The sequence below is a fragment of the Oncorhynchus gorbuscha genome, linkage group LG25, assembly GCF_021184085.1.
Source record: "Oncorhynchus gorbuscha isolate QuinsamMale2020 ecotype Even-year linkage group LG25, OgorEven_v1.0, whole genome shotgun sequence".
Lineage (NCBI taxonomy): Eukaryota > Metazoa > Chordata > Actinopteri > Salmoniformes > Salmonidae > Oncorhynchus > Oncorhynchus gorbuscha.
The window spans coordinates 17,089,928-17,106,184 of record NC_060197.1 but is presented as its reverse complement, the minus strand read 5'-3'; the positions used below and the strand labels follow the sequence as shown (position 1 = coordinate 17,106,184).

Here is a 16,257-nt window from a genome sequence, read left to right as displayed (position 1 = left end):
TGCCACTTCTCCTACATAAAGCTCAACATGATGAACATCATTTTTTAAAATGTATTCTTTATTTAACTAGGCAAGCCAGTTAAGAACAAATTCTTATTTATAATGGCGGCCGACCCCGGCCACACCCTAAGCCGGACGACGCTGGGCCAATTGTGTTCCACCCTATGGGACTCCAAATCATGTCCAGTTGTGATACAGTCTGGAATTGAACCAGGGTCTGTAGAGACACCTCTAGCACTGAGATGCAGTTCCTTAGACTGCTGCGCCACTCGGGAGTCATGCACTTCAATGGGTAGGTCCACAACGGAGTGGAATGGCAATGCCCCATTGCAGTTGAAGGCTCTGTTGCGAGATGGACGCCGCATACCTTAAAATGTTTTCAACCTTGTGTCGTCCAAGGAATTATTATCCTGATGATAAGGAAATAAGATACAAGCCCATGCTCTTTCTCCCACAATGCTTTGGTTCTGACTTCAAGTTGCAATTGGTGAGGAGCAAATGCAGAAATTCACAAGCCTTGTTTTGTATTTTGTGATGGTTTTCTCAAAATATAACCAGGTACACCAGGAACATACACTACCGGTCAAAAGTTTTAGAACACCTACTTGTTCAAGGTTTTTTTTTTTACTATTTTCTACACTGTAGAATAATAGTGAAGACATCAAAACTATGAAACAGCACATATGGAATCATGTAGTATCCAAAAAGGTGTTAAACAAATCAAAATATATTTTATATTTGAGATTCTTCAAAGTCATCACCCTTTGCCTTGATGAAAGTTTTGCACATTCTTGGCATTCTCAACCAGCTTCATGAGGTAGTAACCTGGAATGCATTTAATTTAACTGGTGAGCCTTGTTAAAAGTTCATTTGTTGAACTTTGGGGGAGCGGTCGATTTGCTGCAAAGAAACAACTACTAAAAGATACCAATAAGAAGAAGAGACTTGCTTGGGCCAAGAAACACGAGCAATGGACATTAGACTGGTGGAAATTTGTCCTTTGGTCTGGAGTCCAAATTGGAGATTTGGACCGCCATTCCTTTGTGAGACTAGGTGTGGGTGACGGATGATCTCCACATGTGTAGTTTGGAGGAGGAGGTGTTATAGTGTGGGGGTGCTTTGCTGGTGACACCGTCTATGATTTATTTAGAATTCAAGGCACACTTAACCCGCATGGCTACCACAGCATTCTACAGAGATACGCCATCCCATCTGGTTTGGGCTTAGTGGGACTATGATTTATTTTCAACAGGACAATGACCAAACACACCTCCAGGCTGTGTAAGGGCTATTTGACCAAGAATGAGAGTGATGGAGTGCTGCATCAGATGACCTGGCATCCACAATCACCCAACCTTAATCCAATTGAGATGGTTTGGGATGAGTTGGACTGTAGAGTGAAGGAAAAGCAGCCAACAACTGCTAAGCGTATGTGGGAACTCCTTCAAGACGGTTGGAAAAGCATTCCAGGTGAAGCTGGTTAAGAGAATGCCAAGAGTGCAACGGATGGCTACTTTGAAGAATCTCAAATATGAAATATATATTTGATTTTTGGTTACTACACGATTCTATAATTTTGATGTCTTCCCTATTATTCTACAGTAAAAATAAAGAAAAACCCTTGAATGAGTAGGTGTCCAAACTTTTGACTGGTACTGTATATATACAGTGAAAACTGTATATTTTTACCAACAATTAATTGGGGAATTGGAAATTATGCAGACAATTATATTGATGGAATCGACAATCTATCTGCACTATTAAAGCTGATCTACCCCCCCCCCCCCCCAAAAAAAGATATATAATAATAATCAAATTGGGTAAATGATGGACCATGTAAAATCGTTGATATTCAAAGATGAGGCATGTAGAGCAATTACATATATGTATGTACAGTGGGGCAAAAAAAGTATTTAGTCAGCCACCAATTGTGCAAGTTCTCCCACTTAAAAAAATGAGAGAGGCCTGTCATTTTCATCATAGGTACACTTCAACTATGACAGACAAAATGAGAAGGAAAAAAATCCAGAAAATCACATTGTAGGATTTTTTATACATTTATTTGCAAATTATGGTGGAAAATAAGTATTTGGTCACCTACAAACAAGCAAGATTTCTGGCCCTCACAGACCTGTAACTTATTCTTTAAGAGGCTCCTCTGTCCTCCACTCGTTACCTGTATTAATGGCACCTGTTTGAACTTGTTATCAGTATAAAAGACACCTGTCCACAACCTCAAACACTCACACTCCAAACTCCACTATGGCCAAGACCAAAGAGCTGTCAGAGGACACCAGAAACAAAATTGTAGACCTGCACCAGGGAAGACTAAACCACTGGGAAGACTAACTCTGCAATAGGTAAGCAGCTTGGTTTGAAGAAATCAACTGTGGGAGAAATGATTAGGAAACGGAAGACATACAAGACCACTGATAATCTCCCTCGATCTGGGGCTCCACGCAAGATCTCACCCCGTGGGGTCAAAATGATCACAAGAACGGTGAGCAAAAATCACAGAACCACAAGGGGGGACCTAGTGAATACCTACAGAGAGCTGGGACCAAAGTAACAAAGCTTACCATCAGTAACACACTACGCCGCCAGGGACTCAATTCCTGCAGTGCCAGACGTGTCCCCCTGCTTAAGCCAGTAGATGTCCAGGCCCGTCTGAAGTTTGCAAGAGAGCATTTGGATGATCCAGAAGAAGATTGGGAGAATGTCATATGGTCAGATGAAACCAAAATAGAACGTTTTGGTAAAAACTCAACTCGTCGTGTTTGGAGGACAAAAAATGCTGAGTTGCATCCAAAGAACACCATACCTACTGTGATGCATGGGGGTGGAAACATCATGCTTTCGGGCTGTTTTTCTGCAAAGGGACCAGGACGACTGATCCGTGTAAAGGAAAGAATGAATGGGGCCATGTATCGTGAGATTGTGAGTGAAAACCTCCTTCCATCAAAGGGCATTGAAGATTAAACGTGGCTGGGTCTTTCAGCATGACAATGATCCCAAACACACCGCCCGGACAACGAAGGAGTGGCTTCGTAAGAAGCATTTCAAGGTCCTGGAGTGGCCTAGCCAGTCTCCAGATCTCAACCCCATAGAAAATCTTTGGAGGGAGTTGAAAGTCCATGTTGCCTAGCAACAGCCCCAAAACATCACTGCTCTAGAGGAGATCTGCATGGAGGAATGGGCCAAAATTCCAGCAACAGTGTGTGAAAACCTTGTGAAGACTTACAGAAAACGTTTGACTTCTGTCATTGCCAACAAAGGGTATATAACAAAGTATTGAGATAAACTTTTGTTATTGACCAAATACTTTTCCACCATAATTTGCAAATAAATTCATTAAAAAATCCTACAATGTGATTTTCTGGATTTTTTTTGCTCATTTTGTCTGTCATAGTTGAAGTGAACCTATGATGAAAATTACAGGCCTCATCTTTTTAAGTGGGAGAACTTGCACAATTGGTGGCTGACTAAATACTTTGTGTGTGTGTGTGTGTCTCACCTCCATCCATCATGGCGTAGGTAGCTGAAGGCCCCGTCTATGATGCTGGCAGTGAACTGGCCTCCTGTGATAAACAGTGTGTTTACTGTCACCAGCTGGCCTCTCAGGTGGGGGGGAGACGTCTCGGCTATGTACACTGGCACCGTCATGGACGCAATACCTACTCACGTGGGATGGGTCAGAGGAATAGTGAAGACACAATGAGGAGTGTAGAACTGTAGTGTAGGGTGAAGATGCCCCTAGATGCTAATCCTGGATCAGTTTAGCATTTCCCCCACTAATGGTTAAGGTTAAGATTAGGGGAAGGGAAGCTGATACTAGATCTGCACCTAGGGCAAACTTCACCCTGGAGCATACAATACAGTCAAAGTTTATGGATAAGTGCAAATTCAGCTTTTATGTTCAATTCAGTTCACTGGTTTACCTAATTCAAGAACAATGGTATAGGATCTGAGTTAGGCATGAAACAACATATCCTCTCCACACTCCCCTACCTCTGTCAATCAAGCGGAATCTGAGTGTCTTCAGTCACATCTTTCATCTAGAGAACCTAATCAAAACACTCAACCACAGAGCTGCTGCACCAATCACACACTAGCCATTAGGGCACTAAAGAGCCCTCATCATTTCACACAACATCAATCATGTCTGGCAGACTGAACAACATCAACCACATCGGTCATCTCTTTAAGCAGATCTACAACATAGATCTCAAGTGCATCCACTACATAAGAGATATTGTAGCCTATACCAGCATGTAAGTCAGTGTTGTTCTCAACTGACCACGCCAAAACGACTACATATTTACACTGACTGTTAGAACAAACAACATGTGTTTGCCGGGATTCATCTGACAAGGGCCGTGACATCACCACTCCGCGCCACACCGATAAGGGACTATTAACAGCACCCAGAGTGCACTACTTCCCGTCTCTCCTCCAGTTATCCGGCAGATGACGTAGCTACCTGTTGCCATGGGAACCGCTTGCTTCGCCATGCAACCACTCAATTATAAGACACCGGCTGGAGTTAATATCTGGGAGACGCGAGACGTTTTATTAGCATTTCATTCATTTTCTTTTAAACACAGGTGTGAGGACTTGAGGGATGGGTCCTACTGTTAAAGGGAGTGGCCCTAGGGTTACCGCTCATACGGTACACACCTGGGGTGACCAACCCTAGAGGTGTGGTTGATAAGAGTTTCCAACTACACCTGTAGAGCTACTAGCTGTGCAGATTTTTTGCTCCAGCCCTGCAGTGACCTAACACACCTGATTCAGCTGATCATGGTCCAGACTCAGAGTGAGGGCCTTGATTAGTTTACTATTTCAGTCAGGAGTGTTAATGCAGGGCTAGAGCAAAAGCATGCATACCCACACATACTCCAGTGGGCAACACTACCAAGTAAACAACTAGAGTGGAGCATGCTTCAACATAGCTAACGGGTTCTACTCTGTTTGCTCTTTCTGTCAAAAGGCTGCTCCTCTACATATCACGTTTGACATGTTTGTCATTTTATTTTCATCATACACATGCAGAGAGCAGAACAAATAACTGAACCAAACACGTGGTTTTGAATGGAATTAAGAGTAGTGGAGAGTAAAATATAATAAAGGAGAGAGAGAGAGTGTGTTGATGTTTTTGGGATGTTATCCTAATTTTAGATAAAACCCTAATGCAGGACATGCACTATATATTTGCCATGTTTTTGGGATGTTATCCTAATATTAGATAAAACCCTAATGCAGGACATGCACTATATATTTGCCATGTTTTTGCCGTCCCAGGTGAATATTCATGACGGGGTGAAATCCTATGAACTTGGGATAGGAGCAGTACGTTGGGACACGCTTCGTTTGAGCGGGTCTGGTACGCACCGATGATGGCTGTTCCGTTTTCCAGAACCCTGTTGGATGTCCCGATAATTTTCTGACGTCAGAAATGTTGGTTGTGCACCTTGCAGTATGAGAAGTGCTATAACGCGATTGGGCAAGGATTACTGCGAATAGCCAATGAGCACTCAGCATGTGAGACCAAAACAATGGTGGCGAATTGGAAAGGAACAACAACATACACCATGTGGACCGAGGTGGTGGAAGACTGGTGATTGGTGGAGCTGTGGACAGAACACAACTGCCTTTTCAATATTACCTCCACGTCTTACCGTGAAATCCAACACTGTTTGCGTTGGATTTTTTCCCCTAAGACAACTGAGAAATGCAGTGCAAGATCAATTAGGGAATCATTGTGTAATGTGAGTACCACCATCCTGGGGTTGAGTATGGGCGGAATTAAAGATTTGGGACAAGGAAATCTGGAAATGTGAGCGTGTCCAAGTTAAGATTTTAGAAGTTGTGTAGTGCATGCCCAGCATAACTAAAACTTCATGTAAATCTTAACTAATGTTCTAAGAAATGTTCTCGGTTTGCTGAGAGTGGGAGAGCCCTCCTTTCCTCCCTATCACTCCCTACTCCTGTTATCAGCGACAGTCTTTGGTCAGTACCTCCGGTCTCCCCAGGCCTCTACTTAGACACATGTGGAGTCCACCACCACCAAGACTTATATTTTATTTAACCTTTATTTTATCAGGGAGTCATACTGAGACCAAGGTCTCTTTTACAGATGAGCCCTGAATGACATAAATACAAACATCAAAATATAAATACAAAATGCAAGCAGAAAGAAAAACACGGTGTGAACGAATCAGCTTGTCCGAAACACCCTAACACAGGCGGGAGGCACAAAATGAACAGACGAGAGGCAGTGGTTGTGATTCCTTTTCTTGTGATTGTTTTCTAAAACGGGTCTTCTTTCGCCCAACAAATTAACTCCAGCACAGGGTAACGTCCAACGCCGAAACGCCGGTGTAACAAAACAAATAAACATACACTTAGCCGTTGACCAAAAGGCTGTGGCCAAAAAGGGAAAACAAAACAAACGGCTAGTCCTGTCTTTAGACTATCGTCTACACATAACTGTTACAGGAGGAACACTTCCTCGACCTATAGCCTACCTTGGTTAACAGAGAGCCAGTAAAATAAGCTTTTTCTGTGGTAGGAAAATCAGACATCCTCACAGGTCTCTACTCCCAATCCCACTCAGTGTAAAGACGGTGCTCTTTGCAGACGGGTGAATTGCACTGAGAACACCAGCAGCTGACTTCTCTATCCTTTGCTCTTGGGCAGAGCTGGCACCTCTTCCTCTTTTGGCCGTGGCTCTTTTGGCCCCGTCGCCATAGTCTAGGACCGATAGGAACGTGGACTGAATAATCTATTTAGCGAGAGGCAGGACCGATTTCTATAGAAGACCATTTTTATTCTCAGCTTCTAAACTAACACATCAATATGCGATATCAAGCCTCCCAGGCGGTGCAGTGGTCTAGGGCACTGCATTGCAGTGCCACCAGAGATTCTGGGTTCGCGCCCAGGCAGGAGGTCCATGGGGTGACGCACAATTGACCTAGTGTCGTCTGGGTTAGGAAGGGTTTGGCCGGTAGGGATATCCTTGTCTCATCGCGCACTAGCGACTCCTGTGGCGGGCCGGTCGCAGTGCACACTAACCAGGTCACCAGGTGTTTCCTCCGACACACTGGTGCGGCTGGCTTCTGGGTTGGATGAGTGCTGTGTTAAGAAGCAGTGCGGCTTGGTTGGGTTGTGTTTCTGAGGACACATGGCTCTCGACCTTCGTCTCTCCCGAGCCCGTACGGGAGTTGTAGTGATGAGACAAGATAGTAACTACTAACAATTGGATACCACGAAATTGGTTGGGTTGTGTTTCAGAGGATGCATGGCTTTTGACCTTCGTCTCTCCCGAGCCAGTACAGGAGTTGTAGTGATGAGACAAGACAGTAACTACTAACAATTGGGGAGAAAGGGGGTAAAGATTCCCCAAAAAATATGTCATATCAAACTTACTTTTATGAACTCTAGAGAACAACATATACTTCAGTACTAATTTCAGGTCAACAAAGTTTTTCTGTAATACAATGAAGTCAGACGATGGGGCCAATAGAATACACAACAGTATCATCAGCAGGTTATCATTTAATGAAGCTGCCAGTTGAGGACTGTCATGGCTCAACAAAACTGCTGACACAGGCTGTGAACAAGCAACTCGGTGGCATTCTCTCTTTACTGTGTCGCCACCATGCTCGACGCTATGTACAAGAATCGCTACTTCAATGAAGACAAGAAACAGGGTTTACGTGAAATACATACACGCTGGACAAGTTGGAAACGGACACAGTGACAGTGACCACCGAGGAAGAGAGGCCACGGACAGACAGAACTGAAACTTCACTGCTTGACATGTATGATGAAAACCTGGTTGAGAACGAAATGACTAAACAAATTAACAACGAAACAGCACAGCAAGTAAGTGAAAAAAATAGGTTTGGATTATGTTTATACTGGTAATGGGGACATACATAAATGCCAACAAAATAACTTGTTGGTCTCTGTGTGTGTGTGTGTGTGTGTGTGTAACCTTTATTTAACTATGCAAGTCAGTTAAGAACGCATTTTTATTTACAATGATGGCCTACCCCAGCCAAACCCAGATGACGCTGGGCCAATTGTGCGCCACCCTATGGACTCCCAATCACAGCCGGATGTGATACAGCCTGGATTCGAACCAGGGACTGTAGTGACGCCTCTTGCACTGTGATGCAGTGCCTTAGCACACACACATGGACGCAGTGGTCTAACTATTTAAATGTACTAGAATGCTTAAAAGGCCCAAAGATATATATACATCAGTTATCGGTATCAGTTTTTTGAGGGCAAGGAAAATATTGGATATCGGCCAAAAACTTCATATCGGTGCATCACTAATAATAAAACTGACAATATCATTCATTAGAAACAGATCATAATCATTCTGTACCTTATAGACAAACCACAGAACAAGGCTGCATCCAAAATAGCATCCTATTCCTTATATAGTCCACTATTGACCAGAGCCCTATTGGCCCTGGTCAAAAGTAGTGCACTATGAAGGGAATATGGTGCAATTTGGGACTATGCACAATTCACCCCTAGCTCTCCCATGTGCTCACCTAAAGGTCAGCTCACCAATAATTTTCCCAAGATGGTGAGATGGACCACACCCCAGGCTTGTGTTAAAGACCAGTCAAAAGGTATTCATTTCTGCCTCCTCCTGACAAACGGCAAGAATGACCTTCCCGCTTTCCCTCAGAAATGCTAAGCAATTAAATGTATGAAGAGCCCGGCCTGCCACCATGTAAATGTGATTGGATGTGTGACAGGATAGGTTCAGAATACAGTGGGGTCTGAAATTATTGACACACTTGGTAAAGATTAGCAAAAATGACTGTATAAAATACTGAGGTATATTGTATACTCAAAAAAGGGAAATTATATTCTGTTATACTAATACAATTGCCCCGATAATTTTTTTTTTTACGAGTAATAATTGTTTTTCTCATACCCCAGGTTCAATACCTTACCCTGCAAGGATAATGGCATTAAGCCTTTTTATAAAATGGGAGGGATCTTAGACCATTTCTCCATACAGAATCCTTCCAGATCCTTGATATCCATATGTGAGCAAAACAGCTCCATAACGTCAAAGGTCCACCACTATTTTTTTTACAATAGGTATGCAGCCTTATGCTAACGCATTTTCATTTCAATGCCAAACCCACCACTGGTGTCTGTGGCCAAAGAGCTCTATTTTCATGTCATCTGATCAAAGAACCGGTTCCAAGCCAAGTGACAATGCTGTTTAGCAAACTCCAGGCATTTACATTTGTTGGGATAACATGAAAATAGAACTCTTTAGCCACCCCCACACCAGTGGTAGGTTTGGCATCAAAATGAGTAACACATGAGCAGAAATAAACCCCATACCTAGAGATGGAGAGGCAAATGATATCAATGTAAACCCGCGTGACCTGATCAATTAACTATTTAGATGGTCTGATAAATTGCCTCTTTCTATCTTGGGAAAATAGCAACAATTCAATGTTTTGAAAGATTGATGTGTCTGTGGGGTAATATTGATGGAGAAGAGAGTTCACTGTGTGTGTGAGTGTGTGAGTGTGTGAGTGAGTGTGAGTGAGAGAGTGAGTGTGAGAGTGAGTGAGTAGTTTTTGTACTTGAAAGATAAAAGGCTGATTCATATTCTCACAGGCTTACTCACTGGGTCTAGTGGTGTCCAAAAAAAAAAAAAAGATTAGCTAAATCACTATGACTAGTACATTCAAACAGCAAAAACGCACAAAGCATAGCACTCTTCATCCATTCCTCCACTTATTGTGCTCAATGAAAGCAAGAATTAAGACAAGGCTTAACAGTGATGACTTCCAAGCACGGCACACTACTTTACCACTACATGATTTTCCTGCCCAAAGTAACTCCAGACTATGAACATTATTCTACTAAGCACGACACGCAAATCTTCATTCCCAATCAAAAACAAGGTCAAGACTATGAGTCACCCAGAAGTTGCTAGAAATTCCTTTCTCATTGAATGCCAAACAGCATGAAATCTTGTAAAAGTCTCCTACCTCCAAAAAGACCATAGGTCTAGACACTGAGGTCAAATATCAGTAACCCCGGAAACAAGCAGTCCCAAAGTAATGGGATGAAGTTAGCAACTTCTGGTTTGATTATTGTTTTGGTATTATGGCTAAATAAAGTATTGACTATCCTTTAAATTGAACCTACATAGATGTTGGGCAATATAACCCATCACATTCACAACTAGTTAGGCCCGTCCACGAGGATACTATTGGCACACGTCTCACTTATTTCTCATGTTAGATGACTCGATAGCTTAAGAAGTCAACTTTTTCAGTTTTGTATTAAGTTTGCCAATCAAAATACTGCAGCCTACAAGGCAAATGCAAGTCAAACTAAATGCATGCTCTTCAACCGATCGCTGCCCGCACCTGCCTGCCCGTCCAGCATCACTACTCTGCACGGTTCTGACTTAGAATATGTGGAACACTACAAATACCTAGGTGTCTGGATAGACTGTAAACTCTCCTTCCAGAATCACATTAGGCATATTCAATCCAAAATTAAATCTAGAATCGGCTTCCTATTTCGCAACAAAGCATACTTCACTCATACTGCCAAACATAACCTCATAAAACTGACCATCCTACCGATCCTCAAATTCAGCGATGTCATTTCCATAATAGCCTCCAATACTCTACTCAACAAATTGTATGCAGTCTATCACAGTGCCATCCTGTTTTGTCACCAAAGCCCCATATACTACCCACCACTGCGACCTGTACGCTCTCGTTGGCTGGCCCTTGCTTCATACTCGTCGCCAAACCCACTGACTCCAGGTCATCTACAAGTCTCTGCTAGGTAAAGACCAGCCTTATCTCAGCTCACTGGTCACCATAGCAGCACCCACCCGTAGCACGCGCTCTAGCAGGAATATCTCACTGGTCACCCCCAAAGCCAATTCTTCCTTTGGCCGCCTTTCCTTCCAGTTCTCTGCTGCCAATAACTGGAACGAACTGCAAAAATCACTGAAGCTGGAGACTCATATCTCCCTCACTAGCTTTAAGCACCAGCTGTCAGAGCAGCTCACAGATCACTGCACCTGTACATAGCCCATCTGTAAATAGCCCATCCCCATACTGTCGTTTATTTATCTTGCTCCTATCTCTACTTGCACATTCATCTTCTGCACATCTACCATTCCAGTGTTTAATTGCTATATTGTAATTACTTCCCCACCATGTCCTATTTATTGACTTACCTCCCTTACCTCATTTGTACACACTGTATATAAACTTTTTTTACTGTATGTTTGTTTATTCCATGTGTAACTCTGTGTTGTTGTATGTGTCGAACTGCTTTGCTTTATCTTGACCAGGTCGCAGCTGTAAATGAGAACTTGTTCTCAACTAGCCTACCTGGTTAAATAAAGGTGAAAATGTTCTGTCATGGCCTACCCGTACACAGATAACCTAGTCTAGGTGAACGAGATTAACCTGAAGTGAAAAGTATATTCAGCAACTCTCTGAAGACAGTGGAAGTTGATAAAGGAGATTCTTTATTGTTAAAAGTAAAACCCACACATTTTGGTCGTTGGCCTATATCAAGGTTTTACTAATCTCTCATTGACATACCAGATCTTCGGTTCTGGCCTTCTGTGTTGGTTGTAGATGAAAAAGGAAGATGCTTTTATATATTTCAAAATGGCCACCTATAGGCTAGGGGATCAATCACAATCGGACACAAAACATGATGTGATTGGTTGCAATCAGTTGCAAAAACCTGACAGGCTGCCATTTTAATATACATAGCCTAGGCCCAACTGCTAAACACCTCCTCTAATATTCTTTATGTAAAACTCTGAAAACCTCTGGGGCACATTACCCAGTTTAGGTTGGAAATTTGTTTCTAGTATTAATGTAAGCAAATTTCAGGTGAATCTGGAGGTTATAAATCATTCAATATCTTAATGTGCAGAAATAAATAGTACAATATCTTTAGAAATGTTGATTTTGATGAGTTAGCTAGCTAGTTAGTTAGCATGAGTTAGCATCTGCTGGGAATTAAGATAATTTGCAGGTTAAAAAATGCATGTGTTAGGTCTACATAAAAACCTACGCATAGGTTATTAGTGAGATGTGCAATGCCATTTTGTTTCTATATTTGATTAGTCTAATAAAAATGATAACTAGCTTTCAAAAGTCAATTACTCAAAAATGACTTAAAGGAAACTGATAAAATGGGTTTTATCACAGTAATTTTCAGCGGACCTCTTGCCCCAATAGTTGGGCAAGACACCCCTTTTCTATCATTTTTATTTTAATAACTAAAACGTTGTCAACTGTGTCCAAAACGTTGTCAACTGTGTCTCCCATGCTAATTGCGCATGGTGTCTTGTGAATGAGATAAGTAAACAAGTGAAAAGTTGCAGAAACCTTACCAAGTCCAAGCCCGACAATGAGACGTCCGACCAGTAGAACCTCCTTATCAGGAGCTGCGCTAAGCACTATTCCCCCAGCTGTGAAGATAAAACTAGCCAGGAGGATGCAGACCCTGCGCCCGAAAACTCCGTTCAACAACCCGCCAGCCAACGCGGACAGCGCGGCGGTAGCCACAGTACTAGAGATCAGAACCTCCTGCCATAGGGCGCTGAGATTCATCTCCTTCTTGAGCAGGAGCATCGCTCCCGAGATTACCCCGGTGTCATAGCCGAACAGAAAGCCACCCAGCGCGGAGAACGCAGCTAGAACATAAACAAACGCAGGTGTGACATCTTGCTGGAACTGTTTACGCGCCTCTCTCTCCAGGTCCCGGGTGGAGGTGGCGGCAGTGGCATTGGCATTGACATTGGCAGGGACATCGGCAGCCTGGCTGTTGATGCTCGCGTTGGACGAAGCTTTGATGAGGCTCCGCTCCCCATCATCGTTCACTTTCTTCCTCCTCTCACCCATCAGGTTGCTCATACTACGAAGATTATAGTCATTGTCGCTCGATTTTCGGGACATAAGGGAAACAAACGCACCCACGAAATGTTCACAGGACTGTAATTGGTTGGTTAATTGTTAAGAGATGTTTATTGTCCTCACAGTCGAGCAACTGGTCCAAAAACCGTTAATTATTAATAATTCGAATTGACAGAAGTTGGTCTGTAGCCGTGGTCACAGGCTACAGAAGTGTCATTGCAGTGGTACTGATGAGGGTTACTCTAATTCTCTGTCTCTCTCTCGCGCTCTCTCGCTCTGACGTAGAGGTATTGCTTTGCTGCAAGCTGCCATATAGACACTGGCCGTGTTCCAGAGAATCAAAATGACTGCAGGTGACTGCCTACTGACTGATTTACCTATCACCTTGCATCATAAATAACCTATAGTGCAGGGCTATTCAACTGGCGGCCCAAAGGACAAGCACTGGCGTTTTTTTGTGGTTTCTTGCACCTTTGTGGCATATTGATTTTTTGTTTGTTTTCTTCATATGAATTTGGCTCTAGCACTTGAACGGTTTAAGCTACAAAATATTAGGACCCCATTCCTGAAAGCTGCCAGTCTAACACATATATGGCTTCTGTTTCCCTTTCTGGACAAGGACTTGTTTGAAGGGAGTGTGATAAGAAACGTGCCTAATGACTGAGGGACACGAATTCAAAGCATGCTTCTTTCAAAATGACGTATTACTTTGAATAATCTTTTAAATAAAACATAATGGTGAACAAGCATTGTGCCTTTTCTATGATGATCACATTTTGGGGTTGCACATGGATTCTATGCAAATTACTTTTAGCAACAATTTTAAGGAAAGTGCTTTATTTGCGCTTGCATTTCTTTGTTTATGCTCAAAATTCTTTGCATGTTTCGTCACAATATTGTTTTGAACTGATGCCCGACTGAGCTTTCTACTCACAGGAAGTTGGTGGCACTTTAATTGGGGATGACGGGCTCGTGGTAATGGCTCGAGCAGAATAAGTAGAATGGTATCAAATACTTCAAACACAAGTTTCCATGGGTTTGATACAATTCCAGACATTATAAACCCTCAGCAGCCTCCCCTGGTTCTACTCAATGCATGTCAATGAGCACAGATGAAGATTTCATAAAAAGTGCATTACAGTGGCGGGGAAATACTATGATATTCAAAAGAGGCAAATAATTGTCATAATTTTGATGTCCCCAGATTGACTTTAGATGCAGTATAACGTTAGCTAGTTCAAATTGTGTGGAGGCCACCGGATTTTAGCTAGCTAACGTTAGCATTGCTAGCTATTTTTGACTAACTTTGCTAACTAATGACAACATTGCCATATGTATGAAGTAAATTTGACGACATGATAATGCTGGCAAAGTTGTTTCCTACTAAATATTTGACTACTTTAGCAATGTCATTGTATTTCCAGGCACTATAATGTAATTTAGACAATAGTAGTTAGCCTCCATCCAGAATGACTGACTTTACCACTTTTATTTGTATTTTGTATTTAACCTTTATTTTACTAGTCAAGTCAGTTAAGAACAAAGTCTTATTTACAATGATGGCCTACCCCGGCCAAACCCGGACGACGCTGGGCCAATTGTGCACCGCCCAATGGGACTCCCAATCATGGCCAGATGTGATACAGCCTGGATTTGAACCAGAAACTGTAGTGACACCTCTTGCACTGAGATGCAATGACTGCTGCGCCACTCGGTAGCCCTTTAGGGTAACACTATGTCGCCGGCAGAGGGTGATTTGAGACCGTTCATAACAATGGCATGACGCGACCGAGTGACAGAGGTGCAATTAAGGTCACACCCATAATCTCCCAGCCTACTCCAGTGTCCAAGAAACCCGCCTACCTCCTCTGGAGTGCTACGCTGGAGATTCCAGAACCTGTCGGGCATTTCTCTCTCAGTGCACCATCATTTTCAAGCTGCAGCCTTCTTCGTTCCACTTGGACCGCTCGAGGATAGCGTACATCATAACGCTGATGTTAGGAAGGGTACTCGCCTGGACCACGTCGGCGTGGGAGCAACAGTCCGCCGTCTGCCTCAGTCTGGAGGACTTTGTGGAGGAAGTTCGTAAGGTGTTTGATTCTCCGTTGTCTGGGAGAGAGGCTGCTCGTTAGCTGCACCAGCTACGTAAAGACTCCCGTAGTGTGGCCAACTGGCAAGTGTCTTCACTGACATTTTCATCCTGCCCCTGACTGAGTCTGTAATACCAACATGTTTCAACCAGACCACCACAGTCCCTGCTCCAAAGACCACTGACATAACCTTCCTAAATCACTGCCAACTCGTAGCAATCACGTATGTAGCCATGAAGTGATTTGAAAGGCTGGTCATGGCTCACATCAACACCATTGTCCCGGAAATCCTAGACCCCCTCAATTTGCATACCGCTCCAACAGATCCACAGATGATGCAATCTCTATTGCACTCCAAACTGCCCTTTCACACCTGGACAAAAGGAACACCTATGTGAGAATGCTATTCATTGACTACAGCTCAACGTTCCATACCATAGAATCCTCAAAGCTCATCAATAAGCTAAGGACCCTGGAACTAAACACCTCCCTCTGCAACTGGATCCTGGACTTCCTGACGGGCTGCCCCCAAGTAGAAAGGGTAGGTACAACACGCTGATCCTCAACAAGGGGGCCCCTCAAGTGTGCGTGCTCAGTCCCCTCCTATATTCCCTGTTCACTCATGACGACATGGCCAGGCACAACTCCAACACCATCATTAAGTTTGCCAATGACACAACAGTGGCAGGCCTGATCACCGACAACCATGAGACAGCCTATAGGGATGAGGCCAGACAACTTCTCCCTCAACGTGAACAAGACTAAGGAGATGATTGTGGACTACAGGAAAAGAGGACCGAGCACGCCCCCATTCTCATCGACGGGGCTATAGTGGAGCAGGTTGAGAGCGTTAAGTTCCTTGGTGTCCACATCAACAACAAACTAACATGGTCCAAGCACATCATGACAGTCGTGAAGCGGGCACGACAAAGCCTATTCCCCCTCAGGAGACTGAAAAGATTTGGCATGGGTCCTCAGATCCTCAAAGTTCTACAGCTGCACCATCGGGAGCATCCTGACGGGTTGCATCACTGCCTGGTATGGGAACTGCTTGGCCTTCGGCCGCAAGGTTCTACAGGGGGTAGTACGTAGAGCCCAGGATATCACTAGGGCCAAGCTTCTTGCCAGTCTCCTCTATACCAGGTGGTGTCAGAGGAAGGCCCTAAAAATATTAAATGACTCCAGCCACACAGACTGTTCTCTCTGCT

General features: G+C 43.4%; 1 protein-coding gene across 1 annotated transcript in view; it reads right to left on the bottom strand.

The window, feature by feature from the left end:
• The window catches only part of LOC124013650 (proton myo-inositol cotransporter-like), a 72,677-nt gene extending 58,982 nt beyond the window's left edge, over positions 1 to 13,695 (bottom strand). The window contains exons 1-2 of the mRNA XM_046328018.1: positions 12,437 to 13,695; positions 3,515 to 3,674 (exon numbers count right to left, since the gene is read on the bottom strand). Coding sequence (XP_046183974.1) covers positions 3,515 to 3,674; positions 12,437 to 13,001 — 725 coding nt within the window. The 5' untranslated portion in view covers positions 13,002 to 13,695. The remainder of the gene's footprint in view (positions 1 to 3,514; positions 3,675 to 12,436) is intronic.
• Positions 13,696 to 16,257: the final 2,562 nt, after the last annotated feature.